At 41.4% G+C, this 15,921-nt stretch overlaps 1 protein-coding gene across 1 annotated transcript; it reads right to left on the bottom strand.

The window, feature by feature from the left end:
* Positions 1-1,031: 1,031 nt before the first annotated feature.
* On the bottom strand, positions 1,032-15,675 carry ivns1abpa (influenza virus NS1A binding protein a). The gene is made up of 15 exons (XM_026918432.3): positions 15,512-15,675; positions 9,329-9,570; positions 9,042-9,175; positions 7,488-7,657; positions 7,246-7,321; positions 6,986-7,159; positions 6,723-6,848; positions 5,110-5,217; positions 4,555-4,669; positions 3,981-4,208; positions 3,054-3,175; positions 2,825-2,951; positions 2,604-2,735; positions 2,337-2,510; positions 1,032-2,147 (listed from the first exon to the last, which is right to left on the bottom strand). The coding sequence occupies exons 3-15, from the start codon at positions 9,150-9,152 to the stop codon at positions 1,891-1,893; spliced, it is 1,920 nt and encodes a 639-aa protein (XP_026774233.1). The 5' UTR covers positions 9,153-9,175; positions 9,329-9,570; positions 15,512-15,675; the 3' UTR covers positions 1,032-1,890.
* Positions 15,676-15,921: the final 246 nt, after the last annotated feature.

Here is a 15,921-nt window from a genome sequence, read left to right as displayed (position 1 = left end):
GCATTAACTCCAAACAGCTGCTTGTTTTGAAAGTGGTTTTCAGACCTTTCAGATCTTTCTCCTCCTTTCTGGCATATTTTCTGTTTCAGACACATCTGAATTTTTATTATGGCCTTAACCACTTAATGGATTTGTGTAGGTTAGCAAACCTCAGGAGCACCTGTACTTGTATGTAGATCAAATAATATCGATCCAGATGTCATTGCAGCAAGTTATGGAAATATCTGAAAAGGTGTCTTTGCTGTAACTGAAGCTATTTTGAAATACTAATATTTCCTGATGCCGATGGCAAGGACAAGATCATTTTTTGTGAGTAATGACCTGAGCTTAACTTTTCATGACACAATGCTTGGTTATTTGGTGACATCGGCATGGCTCTTGGCCATTGGCACTCAGTCTCGGAAATGTCCTCTTAAATCCTTTTAACCTCCAGGTCTGACACTGTGGCCTAATTCCTGAGGAGCCAACATGTGCGTCACTACTGCTTACAGAGGGTTAATACTACTGAATGAGTGGAATGTAGGAGGAGGGATTTGAACAGGATTTGTGCATTTGACTAATACCACTACAGGGAAATATGTGAGATCACACATCCTGGCTGATAGGTACTGAGGAAGCCCATATGAGACACAAATGTGGTTTTACAGATAAATTCATATCTCTTTTAAATAAAATTTTGCATAATTTAATTTAATCCTTGTATAACTCGGATCACACCAGGGTTACAAGGTAAAAATGATGAGAACAATGCATCTTATTTTATTTTTAAATAAATTTTTAGGTCTCCTGCTGTCTTTTTTTTCTTTTTCTTCTTCCTTTTCATGACAAAGACACTCCCGTTTCAAATTAAGACACAGGATACACAAACCTGCTAGTGTAATCCCACCACTATTCAACTCAGAAGCCCATATTAAAAGGTGCTTTTAATAGTGGTTTGATAGGATTAGTATCGCAGCCATTGTACACACACGTATTAAATACACAATAGTCTGTTTCGTAGACCGGGTCATAAAAAGGACACTAGAGAACAGTTTGAGGCTGAAATTATCTATTTGTTAAGAAATATCAGCTTGTAACAAGTGGTATACAGAATCTCACCCACCATTTCAGTTTAATGTGAAAACAAAACATTGAAGAACTATGTACCTCAAATTCTTAACACAGAAAATATTAGACATTGAAATAAAAAAAGTCATGAGTTAGTCAACCGCAGATTTTAGTTAGCAGAAAAGTTCAAATGTGTTCATGTGTGCACTCGAGTGTGTATACTTGTTTAACTAAACTGGCACTGATTTAAGGTTCATGTGCATCTGCTTAGCTCATCTATCAATCAGCAGTGTATCAAAAATATAAAAAGGCCATCGTTACTGATTGGTAAACCAATCCTGCATAACAGTTAATGCGAAAATAAAAGCTATGCAAGTGATAGTTTGTTGAATAAGGCTTTTATGTAACCATGTGAGCTAATATTCTAAAAATGCACTAACTACTGAAATCAACTCATCTGCTAAAACCAGGTTAACCAATTAATCCTGACAATGCCTTACTGAAAATCCTTTCCTAACTTAAATATCCACTCTAAAGGTACAATCAATCAATGTGCAGTAAAGATTGGCAATCTCTGTAAAATAAAAAATGCTAATGAAAAAAAAAATAAAAACAAAACATATGTACAGCACTTGCTTCCCCCCCCCGAATTCATCCCTACCATCCCAATCTCTAGTCAGTCTTCACTGAAGACCCACATAACCCCCCCTACAAAGTCCAAAGCCCCACCCCCTTTCCCATTAACATACATGACATCACGAAGCACGATTACGTCACTAAGCCTGTTAGTTTGAGAGAGACATTACCCAATAACACGCCCCATCCTTCTGCCTATCACATCTATCAGGCGCTGCTGAAAGCCTCAGCGCAGGTGCTCCACTCGTCCAGCTCCGGGTTGTACGCCTCCACTGTGTTGAGGAAGTTGTTGCCATCAAAGCCGCCCACTGCGAAGATGAGGTTGCCAAGCACAGCCACACCAGCATTGCTCCGCGCCGAGTTCATACTCCCCAGCATCCTCCACTCGTTGCGGGCCGGGTCGTAGACCTCTACGCAGCGTAGGGCGTGTGAGCCGTCAAAGCCGCCCACCACAAACAGCTTTCCTGTGAGAGGACGCAAAAAACTGTCTTTGATCCGGCTCAATTTGTGTTTGCAATGCTAATTATACATGTTAGGTCTTCCGTCAGAGTTCTGTAGAGCCACACAACTGGACCTGCACTAACACAACCCACTCGACAAAACCCAGGTTCACTTCTGAAGGTCTGCTTGTGCCAATATATTCTGGTTTTTACCTGCGTAGATGCCCACACCAGCGCCTCTCCGAGCCACGTTCATGGGGGCGACCAGGGTCCAGGTGTTATTCTCAGGATTGTAGCGCTCCACACTGTTTAGACAGTTCCAGGACTCCGCTCCTCCAATCACGTACATATACCCATCCAACTCGCACACGGCTGCCTGGTGCCTCCCTACGCAAATAAATACACGTCCTTCAGACACTGATCTACGGATACAGAACCAGACCAAATACCCGTGGAATGGAGATGCAGCCAGACACTCACTGATGTTTAAGGGGGCACAGCTGGTCCACTCCTTGGTCACAGGGTCAAAAGTGTCACAGTTCTTCAGACCTTTCTGCCCACAGGGGTCCGATCCGCCCACAACATAGAGCTTGTTGTTGAGAGAGCAGACGCCTAGAGCAAAACAGATAAAGCAAGTCAACAATATATAGTAAAGACATGGAAACAAGCTGGTTCATGATGCCCCTCGCTTCTTCACACACCTGCGTTGCAGCGGTTGGTCCGGAGCTCTGGCACTTGGGTCCACTCATCTGAATTTGGATTGTACATCTCCCCGCAGCTCAGCTCATCCGAGTGGCCGTTGGAGCCACCCATCACATACAGCTGATCCTGATTGGTTGAGGAAAAAGAATTTTGGTTTATCTGGCAAAGTCACGTTGTCGACAGCACAAACGATTAATATTCGTGTTGGTAAGAAGTGCAGATATGTACCATAAGCACAGCCATCTGAAAGCGGGCCCGAGGTGTCCTCATCGGTGCAATAAAACTCCAGCTGTCGGTCTTCAGGTCGTAACATTCCACAGTCCTCAGGCACTCCTCACGGTTATAACCACCTGACAAGCAGAACATGACTACAGACTTCTACTACATGTTCTACAACATTTTCATGCAAATTTGCTATTTTAAAAGTCTAAACAGCAAGTATTTATTTACGCTTGGCTGAGATGGAAAATTTGGTGTTTCAATATAAAGAAGACAGTAAAAGGCAATAGATTTTGTGGTAGAACCGTGACGGAACAGATATTTATCTCTTTCTTCTTTGTGCGTTCTGAAACTACTGTATGTACTAAGTAGTATGCCACATTCACTCACAGTCAGCCGATCATGTGACAGCAGAACAATGCATAAACGCATGCAGATACGGGTCAAAAGCTTCAGATAATGTTCACATCTAACATCAGAGGGGGGGAGGGGGTAGCTTAAGTATTTTAAAAACTGCTGATCTCCTGGGCTTTTAAAGCACAAAAGTCTCTAGGGTTTACACAAAGGTGTGAAACACAAAAAAACTTGTTGGATTGAGCTGACAGGAAACTCAAATAACCACTCTTTACAACCGTAGTGAGCAGAAAAGCATCTCAGAATGCAAAACACATCAAATCTTAAGGCAAATGGGCTACAACTGCAGAAGGCTCCACTCCTGTCAGTCCTCTTCTGTATAATGTGAACATTAATTGAAGCTCTTGTGATTTATCTGCATGAGTTTATGCATTGCGCTACTGCCAGATGAATGGCTGACAGGATCATTGCATTATTGCATGAACGAGTAGGCGTACAAGTGTTCCTAATAAAGTGGTCTGTATGTTATTACTAAGTTCTTTTGAATATCACCATAAACACGCAGGTTTCACATCCACCAACCTGCAGCAATCAGTCGGCCGTTCAGCGCAGCAGTGCCAAGGCCAGAGCGGGCGTAGTGCATGGGAGCCAGCAGCCGCTCCTGATCCTCTTCTAGGAACGGAGCCTCGAAGCTCAAGCTCTTCTGCAGGCAGGGCGTGGCCGAGGGTGAGGCCTGGGGACTGCTCCGCCCATGCAGGAAGATGACACACAGCACGCCGTTGAGCACCGCCAGGCACAGGTATGTACTGTCTGTGAAAGTATAATTGAAGAATAAGTTGGGAACGTGAACATTGGTCTTCACTCTGCAATGGCTGTTCCAATGAATCTTCATCTTTTAAACTGAACGTAATAGAACTGAAATTTATTTTAAAGACATAAAATTTATATTGTGATTAAAAAAACTAAAATGTGTAGTTTTGACCTTAGCATTAAGAGAAACGTTAGTATATTTAAGTAAAATATCTAACAAATCGAACTATTATTCAATAGTAACATTTTTCTGGTTAACTTGGTTATTTTATTAAATAATTTCCATTTATGGTAATCTGTTTGTGACTACATGTGCTTATTGGGTCTACTGGAGTAGGACACTTACTGGTGGTCTTCTCAGAGGCGATGTACTTCCACTCCTGTTTGGCGGAGCCGGGTGAGAGGCTGCCGGAGGAGCTGTTGCTCAGCTGCCTGTGAACGTTCTCTCGCGGTGTCTTTTTCTAAAAAAATGCACAGTGTAGCTACAGATACCCTTCCCAAGGCCCATAGTCACAAACACTCTTCTGAGGCCCACAAAACCTACAATGGCGCACCCTACAAAGCTTAGCATTTTCTGAACTAACGATCACAAATCAGGCTGAAGGTACTACGGAGCCATTAGAAAAAAATGTCTTTGGGCTGTCTATATCCTAATCTGTGCTACAGTTCAGGTTAACTATTTGAATATTACACGCACATTCTCAAAAAAAAAAAAAAGAAGGAAAAAAAAAGAAGCGAAGTCGTAGATTAAAGTTATTTATGCATTCTTGCAGAAAAAGAAGCAAAAATGTCTGCCACAAAGCAGCTTTTCTAGCCTTCTTAATCTAAAATATCGCACTTTAACAAACGTTCGCTGTACTGAATGGCAGGGCTAAACCGGTTTGGTGCTGGTTTAATGTACCTGCACAAACTGAATGCGGTCATCCTCAGCGCCAAACACCTCGGCCTGGCCCTCAAGCAGGCCCCCATCGAGCAGCTTGTGATCGGCCGAATAGTACAGCGTTTGCACCTGCAAGACACACAGCGACACAAGAACCCATGTGGCGGTCTCCATGGCAACAGCACACCCGGAGGAGAAGAAGAGAGGGAGAAGAAAGGGGTTGGGGGGGAAAGAAGGGGGTGGGGTACGTCGCAAGATGGCTGCAGAACGCTGAGAAATCCATTTTAAAGACCCAACACAATGTGGCTTCTGTTCAGGGGTTGTTTATGAAAGCAGGACAGCATAAAAAAAGGCTCTTCTTTGGTGCTCCCAAGGTTTCCGCACTGCCGTTTTTTTTTGACTCACATACACACACACTGCTGGCAGCTTTGCAACCCAGGAACTGTTTGTTAAGGTTGAAGAGAGAAAGAGGAAAAAAGGCAGACTGTGTGGTCACCAGGCCTTAAGCTCTTCTGGACAGTGGCCATCTTCTTGACTGAGGAGGTTAGTTAAACTTGAAGTGAGATCATACATATTCCACAGAGACAGACTGTTCAAACAGCTCCTTCATTAATCTGCTTCGTGTACGGCACGAGGATTTGGTTCTTCTCAAGCTAAATAGTCAAGTAAATTACAAAACGGCCAAGAAAAGAAATACAGCCAAACTTAAAATAGTAGAGGTATTAAAAGAAATAAAATGGAGCTGCAGAGACAGACTCATGTTATGAACCCAGCTGAAATTAATGAGCACACTCAGCACTCCACAGTTTTAACATTGGGTATGAAACTTTGAAACACTCGATATCTAACAGGGATCGTTAAGAATTTGTACACATGAGAGAATAATTTCACAATTCTCTCTTATTCTGAATCATGAATGCTAAAAGTAAGCTTCTTAAATGGGAACGTTTCAATAGTTTGAACTTTTGCGAGTCTAGACCTCATTTGTGCATATGTGAGTGTGTTGCGTCAAACAGATGGGAGCTCAGCTCTCCTTTGGCTGTGGCTCCCTGCCTTTTCTTTCTCTTTTTCCTGACTCATTACCCTGGAGGCCCCAGCCGTGGTTTCTTCACTCAGCTCAGAGTCCTGCAGTTGTTTTCTCTAATAAACCTAAAGAGAAAAAAAATCAATGGGGAGGAAGAACTGTTAGTTTTAATGCCTGAAGTGTGCACATATGCACACACACACACTCACACACACCTGTTCAGAAAAGAGAGAGACATCTGTGAGACAGCAAAAGGCTCTCGGTCACTTTGAGCTTTACTGTACGACACAGAGCCCAAACAGGCGGCTTTTTTTTTTTCTGCTCACCTGGACTAACCTCTCGCCTTTGCAGAGTGTGTAACAGCCCCGCACTGTACCTATTGCAAAATATATACTCTTAAACACCTGAGGGGAGGGGAGGGTAGTTTGTGGTAAGGCAAAAAGGAGAGGAACAACAAAAAAAAATAAAGATAAAACAAAACCATCAAGCCTGTGGGAGGAGTGTGAACTTGTGTGAACAGACTCTTGAACACTGAATCAGTGATTGGAAGAAGGTGGGGCGAAGAAAGAGTGGAAAACAGAGAAAGCTCAAAGAGGACCGCAGTACTAACCTCCTCCATCAGTCTCTCTAGCGGCTCCCCGTTCTCCCACAGGCTGCGCTGCACCCAACTGATCACCTTCGAGTACAGCTTCCCATTGCTGGGCAAGCTCAGATGATCCTCTAGCATCACCTCCAACTGCACACACACCCAACATTTCATCATATATCCATGGTATAAACATTCCAGTACATTCCAGTATTTAAATTTCCAAAAAAAAGTTGTTTTTGATTTGATTTTTTTTTTTTTTATTGAATTGAATCTGACAAACTCACCTTCAGACGAGGCAATTTGAGGAAATCCTCCTGCTCCGAGATCTCCAAAAGATGTTCCTGGATGTAGCAGTCAATCTTGGCTAGCAGACGAGTATCCCCCATGCTGCTGGCAAAGTTGCGATAGGAAATGGCATTCTGGGACTCCATCTTAGAGAGCAGGTAGTCTCCGCAAATCTGAGAGAAAAAGAATGACCATATATGTAGATCTTTTTATGCAGAAGGTTTTCTTGATAATGTATTAAAACGGATTAAAAACTTACCTGCTTCACCCTTTCCATCTTAAGCCTTTTGGCTGCAGAGTAGACCTCCTTAACCAACTCCTTATCTGCTTTCAACCTAAAGAAGAGAAAAGTAAGCAGCATAGGCAATGAATCTACTTGAGCAAGACTGGAAGAATGCATAGCGTTAATTGATGTTGCTGAATGGTAGCCATTAGAAATAACCCCCGGGGCCCCTGTAGCAGACAGCCATATGCTACGTGGTATTTTTCAACAAGACTTACTGGGCAGTATAGGCGTAGTTGAGCAGGATCTCCACAGCCTCAGGGTTCAGATCCTCAAACTTCACATGGGAGATGCCGTGAGGCTCCAGGTCGCTGTTAAAGATCTCAAACAGGTACGGGCTGCAGCAAGCCAGGACTGCACGGTGCGCCATCAGCTCATGACCACACACCTGGAGAGGTCAAGAGTCAAGAGGTTACAACTAGGTTACACCCAGTATAAGGCATAAACCAGTGAGAGTGGTGGATTTTTTACATTTTTGACCATTTTCTGTAGCATCTCTAATAAGTATCGTTGTCTAACGATCTTGATGATCTTTCCAGAGAGAAAAATCAAGCTGAGATAAGAGATTACTAACATGAGGAGGGGATGAAGGAGCCAGAGCTTCCAGGGGCTCAGTTCAAAACAGCTACGCAACTGTCAGTCATTCCAGATTCACAAGCTGATTGGCGCAACTGCCATTTTTATGGGGGTGGGGGATGAGGTCCACGGTCGACCAGTCTGGAGTAAAGTTTGCCTCGAGGCATGCCGCTGTAACCATTCTACTAATAACTGGGAAAGGTTTTTCTAGGCCTTTCCCCTTCAGTGGCAACTTAATGTATGCTGCTGGGGTTACAGCCACTCATAGTTCTGGGAATCTGGTCTACCGAACCAACATTTCCCTTTCGTCCCTCATGTCATTTGTTACACTGCTTCGTATTTCAGGATTGACTCGGCTTAACCCTGTAGAGACTCCACACTTCAAATGAAATACAACCCTTATTTTGTGGCCTTGCAAAAAAACTGTAAGCAAGTGAGCTATTTGGAGAGAAAGAGAGCGAAAGCAGGAAGTGCTATTTTAAAGTTCTGTGTCATATTTGTGAAGATCCAGCTAGATAAATAGTTCCTTTCCAACAAAGGTCCGAATATGACTGAATGGTGCCAGCAGTTAACTTGTAATGTTTAACTAATAATGATTAGTTTATGGCTGTAAAGAAGACAATGGTGCTACAGTGGTGCTACTGTTGATCACTTTTGACTAGTGCCTCAAACTCTGACTAGATGAGACTCATTTGTGAACTTGAAGCAGAGCATAAACACATCTGTCCATTTGTCTGTAAATATTTTTCATCACCGACAAACCATGTCCCTAATCAGGAGGCATTTTTCGACAAAATAGAGCATGACACTTTTTACAACGTTAAACTATTTGCATCACTTCTTCCAAAATACCAAGAAGTCCCGCCCATAGTGTCTGATTACGGACAGTGAGAATGCAAACATTTGTGTTGGAGCGTGCTTTTTCAACATCACCTCGTGACTCATACCAGTTTAGAAGTTTAGACATTGAACAGATTTTGCATTTGCATTCTAACTTTGGCAGCCATTGTACATTATTGTTCATGAAAATACTATCAATCTATGCTTTGCATCTGATTTTGAATTATGGGCACACAGACAGGAAGTGTAACTGCGCAATTGAATTAGTCATTTTTTTAATGAACACTTGAATAATTTCCTGTTTCCTGCTAGCACTTAAACTCTATAAACAGAGAATTGAAAAAAAAAAATGTAACCTGCAGTCTAACGTCACAGAACTGTCCACTCTTCCTAAGGGCATTCATCTTGGCAACAGTAGAATCCAGGAACGTCTCGTCCTCGAAGACCAAATATCCATTTGGAATCATTTTTGCAGTTTTGGGAGGTAAGCCTTCAGTAACAGAGAGGAAACAGTATTAATTGTAATTATTTGACTAAGAAAATACATATATGTGCTTTAAATGTTACCACAAAGTCTTTGCTTGATTAATTCATCACATTTCAGCCCTTATTTTTAAGTCCTGTGAATTAGCATTGGGTTTACCTAATCAGAAATTCCGTAATTCTTGGAGAAACAGTTGTGCTGGGGGTCTAACAACCAGGTCTTTCCTTCACTTCTGAGCAGGTGGCAGAGGTGATGCCAGGGAACCAGCTAGCGCAGAGCGAATGGAAGGGCGGGCAGCCGCACTAACGCAAACTCTCAGGCTTAGAGCGACTGTAATCAAGTCCTCGGGATCCCGTTGGCTATAGAATGAAACCTTTTCTAGGTTGGTCGTGTATTATAACCTGCAAAAGAAAGAATGAAACACACGTGAGCTCTTCTTTACAAAACACAACATGGATGGAAGGATTGTGAGTGGGGCAGTAACAGATACACAGATTTTTGTAACTTGGAGTTTACACAGCCTTAGCACAAACAGGAAAGGGTCACACACACTGTGTGAAGCTGCTAGTCAACAGTCGATGCATACTTGCACTAGTCTATTTGTAATATGATAATTTTGTTATGTTTGAACAACAGGCTTAGCATTTGTTAATGTTTATACAGAAGGCTACCAATTTGTTTATGGAAGGTGTGCTGCGCCAACGTTTGTTTGCCGCCGACACCTGAAGTGAAATCGCGTGATCGGACAAAGAAAAGAACAGCTAGTTATCAGTGAAATACGAGGTTTCAGCGTGCTACGCTGCTTTGTTATAACTTCTTCAGACAGATGTTTTTACATACAGTGGAAAAAAAGGGAATCATTGGCCCAGATCACTTTGCACTCCTTTATCCACGTGCCTCAAACATCCAAACAGGAGCTACTAATCAGGCTCAAACTACTACTGCTAATACTAAACTAACACCTTCATAATCTGGCTTGGCCATGAGACTGCCTTACTCTCCACACACAACATATTCAAAACTATCCCCCTCCATTTTTTTTTTTTTTTTTTTTTTTAAATCACAGCCAGAGAAAATTCCAGAAGAACTTCTTACACAAAAATTATGCAATCTGTGAAAAAAAAAAAACTGGGGGAAAAAAATAAACAATGCTTTGTCTGATCACGTCTGCATCCACTGAAGTATCAACTCTGATCTTTTAAATTGCATTAGAACAGAAATTAGAAGGCTTTATATGACCGTTTCATAAAGAACATTTTCAACAAGAACACATTTGGACTGGTAGAAATAGATTTGAAACAAACCCAGCACTGTGCAACTAAGCAATTTCCTCCAGCTGTCTCTGATGTCCTTATTATTCTGCTGTTTGTCCGCACATGAAACTTATTAAAGATGTCAATCATGGGCCAAATCAGCAAAGCCAGAGACAAAAGATTCCACATAGGCGCATGCAGACTAACCAACAAGTCTCGACGGAATCTTGACCGAAATCTGTTTGTTCTCTGGAAGCCATGGTGATGTTCAGACAATTACTATTAAACATGGGGTTAGTTTGATTGACCAGGTGATATTGCATTACTGGCTAGAGTTTGATACTTTAAACCTTAGACTGCAGGTAAAGGTCTGGAGTGACTCAGCTAAACAGACAAACAAGCAAGCCACCTTTTGTGCAGATGACCAAGATGTCCTTTGCTGAAGGACGCAGGAAACTGGCGACAGAATTGGGGGGAAAAAAAATGAGTTCTAGAAAGCAACAACAAGGCATTACTGTGCATCCTTCTGCATTGTGGTTTTGACCTCTAAAGCGTTGCATGTGGAGGACAGAGACATAAAGAGAGACTTGTTCTGCTGGCTCCTAAAGTATTTAGTTAGCCAAGACTAACTCATTGTGGGGAAAATAGTGAAATGATGAGCACAAGCAGAACGTTATGTCCTAACAAGCCGTCCCCTGTTGGCAAGTGCAAAACTGGCAGTTTGCGTATGGATGTGCGTTTGTGTGTGTGATTGTAATTATACTAACCACTACCACGGGACCCTTCCTCACGCTACTCACACGCCCACAGAGGCTTCTTAGCCAAGCCGTGCAAAATCGTTGGACTACGTTTCCTAGCTGTCCCTGCCCTCGTGCTTTCAAAGGCTTGTTTACGCCTTTGCATTCGAGAAGTCTCTGTAGATCGAGTCTGATCTGGAGGGACTGAACAGATGAGATTAGTCGCACTACTCTGGTCTGGTGTTGAAGCAACAGCACTGAAATACGTGCCTACACCGCATGTGCTTTTAAGAACATGCCAAGCTTACACAACACTTACACAAAAAAAAAAAAAAAAGGCATGGAGAATGAGGACAGAATGTACAGGGTAGTCAAGGCAGTAGCAAAACTGAATTACTCAAAAACAGAAGTGCCTAACCACAGTTTTTTGGGCTGGGGGGGTTTACGGGAGAAGACATGTTTGCTTTGTTGTCTCTTCTAAACCCCCCCCCCCCCCCCCCCCCCTCATGACACACACACACACACACACACACACACACACACACACACACACACACACACACACACAGCTAAAAATGTGCAGGTTCCAGAGAAAAGACTTTCGCATGCCTAAACACCAACAAGGATCACTGTACAGACGCAAGCATGTCAGTTTGAGCATCCTTGTTTTTCAAGAGGTCTCAGGCAATATTTGCATTTTCTTCTTCTCTCTGGCTGTTTTTTTCCCCCATTCGTTCATGAAGCCAGCAGTAGAACACATTAATCCATCCTATGAGTCACTCCATCCTTACAAATATAAAAGGGCCCAAAACAAATAAAGCACCTTCACCATGCGGCTACCAGTTACAGTGGAGTGCTGTGTCTCTTGTTAGCTGTTAATCAACTCTTAGATTTACATCAGAATCTTAGTCTATTAACAAAAGGTGTCGACCAAGCAACGATTACAATTTTTTAAAAATGATTAAACTATGATGCATACTTTTTTTTATCCGTTTAGTTACGTTTATCGTTGTAGAAAGTTGGTGAAGCGGGTTCTTCGATTACTTACATTATAGCAGCTATAAACAGTCATTCTCTCACTTTCTCTTGACGTTAAGAAGACAAAATAAATGAGAATCTGCAACATCCTCCATCCTGAAGAAGATGGTGGAAACTTAGAGTTTTTCCTCTGAGTGTTACAAAACACTAACAATAGAGACTCCTTCCATAACTGTTAAATAAACATCTCCTTAGAGAACTTTATTATATCAACAATTTTTCTTTGTTAAATAAAACTTCTTTTAATCTGTTTATCACCAGACGTGGATTAAGTGGCACATCCACCATATAAAGATTAGATGTTTCTATAAAAACGATAACATATCAGAACAAGTGCATTAATATAAACCTGTGATTAGCCTTGAAGCAATTTCTCAACACCTTCTGACTAAGCAGATGACTCCATCATATACGCACATCTTAGGACAACCTGGGTAATTTCCTGTAGAGTAATTTCCAACTTCCCTTTTACTTTCTATTAATCAGCTCTTAATACATAGGGAAAGATATTCCATGTGTGAGAACTTCCCTTTCTCCTTGCTAAATAACTAAACTACCCCCACCTCACCCTCCCATCACTGGCCAATCAGATATACGAATGGTTACTCAAACAAAATGTAGTTCTTATTAAAATATATATAAATATATATATGGTCAGCTATAAAGTAATGATCTTGTTATAGATTAATTCCTATACCAAAATCATTACTTTATGGCTGACCTTTTTTTTTTTTAATAAGAACTACATTTTGTGTAAAGTAATGATCTGGTTACAGGAATGAATGAGGCAGCAATTAAAGGGTTGTTTTGCGTTTCCAACAAAAAGAGACTCCAACACTGCCAAAGCTACAATTTCATCTCCATGACATTTCAAGGACATCAGTTAAAGTAAGTAATTAGTGACTTGAACAAAGGCCATGAGTCTGGGCCATGCACCCAGGGAATCTGGGTCAAATAAAACTGCAACAAACTCTGTCCTGCGTGACATTTTCCAATACGAAACTTTGGCTTTAATATAAAAAATAATTATATAATGGTTCTATATTTATAGAATGAATGCTTTTGAAAAACATCTTGAAGAACCCTTCAAAACCCATACTTGGAATAAATTTCCAAGTACACAGCCAGAGCTATCTTTTTAGTGAACTACATGCCAGAAGACAAGTTCTGTGGCCATTTCTTTTTCAAAATAAACCTGATAAACTGATGAAGAAGACAACCTTTACATGTAAGGAACATGTTACACTGCAGCATGTTTTCACTTTCACAAAGCGACATTTTCCGATCATATTGCAACACAGAGCTACGATTACAGCAACAACAAGCCAGATTTGAATTCTGTTTACATTAAGTATAATGATGTAAAGTGACAAACCTATACGTTTAGATCAAATTACTCCTCGGACCAACTCCTCTTAGTCCAATGTCGCATATGTGGTCCGCCTTTTCTTCAATTCCCCACTAACAACTTTAGTTCTCATTTACTCTTTGACATGCAAAAATGTTGGAATACCATGGTTATTATTATTAAATCATGTTTTCACCTCATCCTGTCTCATACAAACACTCATTAGAGACATTAGAAAGGACAGTAAAGCTTGGAAGGAAGTAGCAGCAATTGTTGGTTTCTCTGGAGAGTGTACGTTGCTAGTAGCTAATCTACCAACAAAACTAGCATGAAGTCTAGCATATAACATGTAAATACAACCAAAGAACCAAATTTCATGCTAATTAGTGCTTTCACCAATTTGATTTGTGTTTACCTAGTTAGCTTTAGAAGCATTTACATTGTGTCTGCTACAGTTTTGTATCATAACTAGAAGGAAACTCTGGACAGTGCGGTCACTCCTTGTGTCGCTAGTGTAAATGTTGCTTGTAACTAAAGAAATGCCTTAAATAGTACAACTAATTACAAGCTTGTCAGCTACAAAATGTTTTTTTTTTTTTTAATTATTATTAATTTTACTGACAAACTCTAATTTGTCAGTCTGTGCCAGCTTTTCAGTACAGAACTGAGAATTAGCCACTTGTGCTAGCTCATTGCAGACATTTTTGTAAAGAGGAACTAATGTATTTATTACATTAATGCCTAATGTATTTCAGGGTAACTGGGGCTACGAGTGAATTTGACCAACAGGTCACATAAATGTAGTACACCAAACGACAATCCTCACATACTATATACATTTGTACTACATGCTACTGCGAGGACTAGTGTGTGTTTTATAGTATGTACTGCTGCAGTATGCAGTCCTCAGCCTTTGTCTGGTCGTACGTTCCGCGCATGCGCGTTGAAGACCAGCAACCGTCAGGGCTGTTGAGCCTAATTTCTGATATGGAATCAGCTGTCTAAAGCTGAATTATTTTTAAATACTATATTTCACAGACTAAAAGAAGGAGAAGACTGCTTTAGTCGAGACTAACACTCTGATTAGTATATCACCAGCAAAGAATGGGATTAAATCTCATTAACGACAGCGTAGCAACCTCTTAGCAACCCCTTCCTGAATGCTGATTGGTCAGAGCCGATCAGTCAGGAGCGACGCTATTGGACAGAACGCACGTCAATCAATCAGCAACCTGATTCCATATGCTGTCCACGGTTTCATCACATTAAGCTAGCACGAGGTGAGGAGGTAGTATTTCTGTAATTATTATATTATATTATAGTAGATAGTTTTTAGAACAGTTATAATAAATATTCAACAGCTTGGTTTTGTTCCTGCTAGTGTATGGTTTCGCCAACATTACTACTGGAGTAACGTTACACTTCCTAACCCTGACTTTTATTCTTGAAAATTTAAACCCATTCACAAATGTAACAGAAGCTCACTGGAGCTCAGGAGTTCATTTACTCACATACATTAGCATCCAACCATACGGGTTTGTAAATTTTTTTTTTTTTTTAAAGAGGAAATTAGTCATAAAACATTGCGCAACACGTGATTTTACTCTTAGTTTACGATTTTAAAAAAGGTTACTTTTAAAACATTTTTTTAATAATAATAATTTTAAAATAAACTTCTTTGACTACTGCCTCATCCTCAACATGCAAATATACCAAACTCAAGAGGAAACCACGTGACCATGCCAACGCCGCGCGCGCGCCAGCCTTTTCACACTGGAGGATGATTCTTCTGTTTTTTTGTTTTGTTTTTTTTTGGGCTAGTCTTAAGATAGTTTTTAATAAAACTAGCAAACAGCATAACGCTTGGCTGTATAGATTAATGTTGTAAATAATAATAAATAAATAAATAAATCCACGACACAGCGCGCGCGACATCAAATTATCGCACACAGGCGCGCGCTCTTACCTGATCCGTTTGACAGCAGACGATGGTAGACATATTTGGGTTCAACTCGAAGTTGTCTGACAAGCGGGTAACGGCGAACGGGTCGGATCTACACGGGTCCTGTATCCACACGAACCACGAGCCTGCGAGCATAAACGTGACAGCGCGCGAGCTTCCGACGAGAAAGACGCGAGGCGCGCTTTTAACAGAAGCCACGCCGATGGTGACGTCACGCGCCGTGGTCCCGCCTGCGGAAAAGTACAGGCTGCAGGGGGGCGGGGCCACGGCGGATGGAACCGGTTTCGTGAGCTGCGTGCGTCACGTGGCGGATAAATCGGAGTTGCTGGTTGCCTGGATTTCACATTAAGCTATTGTTTAGATTGAATGTAGGACACAGTGGCTGGATAAAATGAACAACTCAACTTTAATAT

This window comes from Pangasianodon hypophthalmus, chromosome 30 (assembly GCF_027358585.1).
Source record: "Pangasianodon hypophthalmus isolate fPanHyp1 chromosome 30, fPanHyp1.pri, whole genome shotgun sequence".
NCBI lineage: Eukaryota > Metazoa > Chordata > Actinopteri > Siluriformes > Pangasiidae > Pangasianodon > Pangasianodon hypophthalmus.
This window is presented reverse-complemented; position numbering and strand designations above follow the sequence as displayed.

Excerpts from the sequence above, each read along its gene's own strand:
- ivns1abpa (XM_026918432.3), bottom strand. The coding sequence starts at position 9,152 with ATGATTCCAAATGGATATTTGGTCTTCGAGGACGAGACGTTCCTGGAT. Across the intron at positions 7,322-7,487 it reads AACTACGCCTATACTGCCCA|GTTGAAAGCAGATAAGGAGT; the intron begins GTAAGTCTTGTT and ends TCTCTTCTTTAG. Across the intron at positions 6,849-6,985 it reads TCAAATTGCCTCGTCTGAAG|TTGGAGGTGATGCTAGAGGA; the intron begins GTGAGTTTGTCA and ends GTGTGTGTGCAG.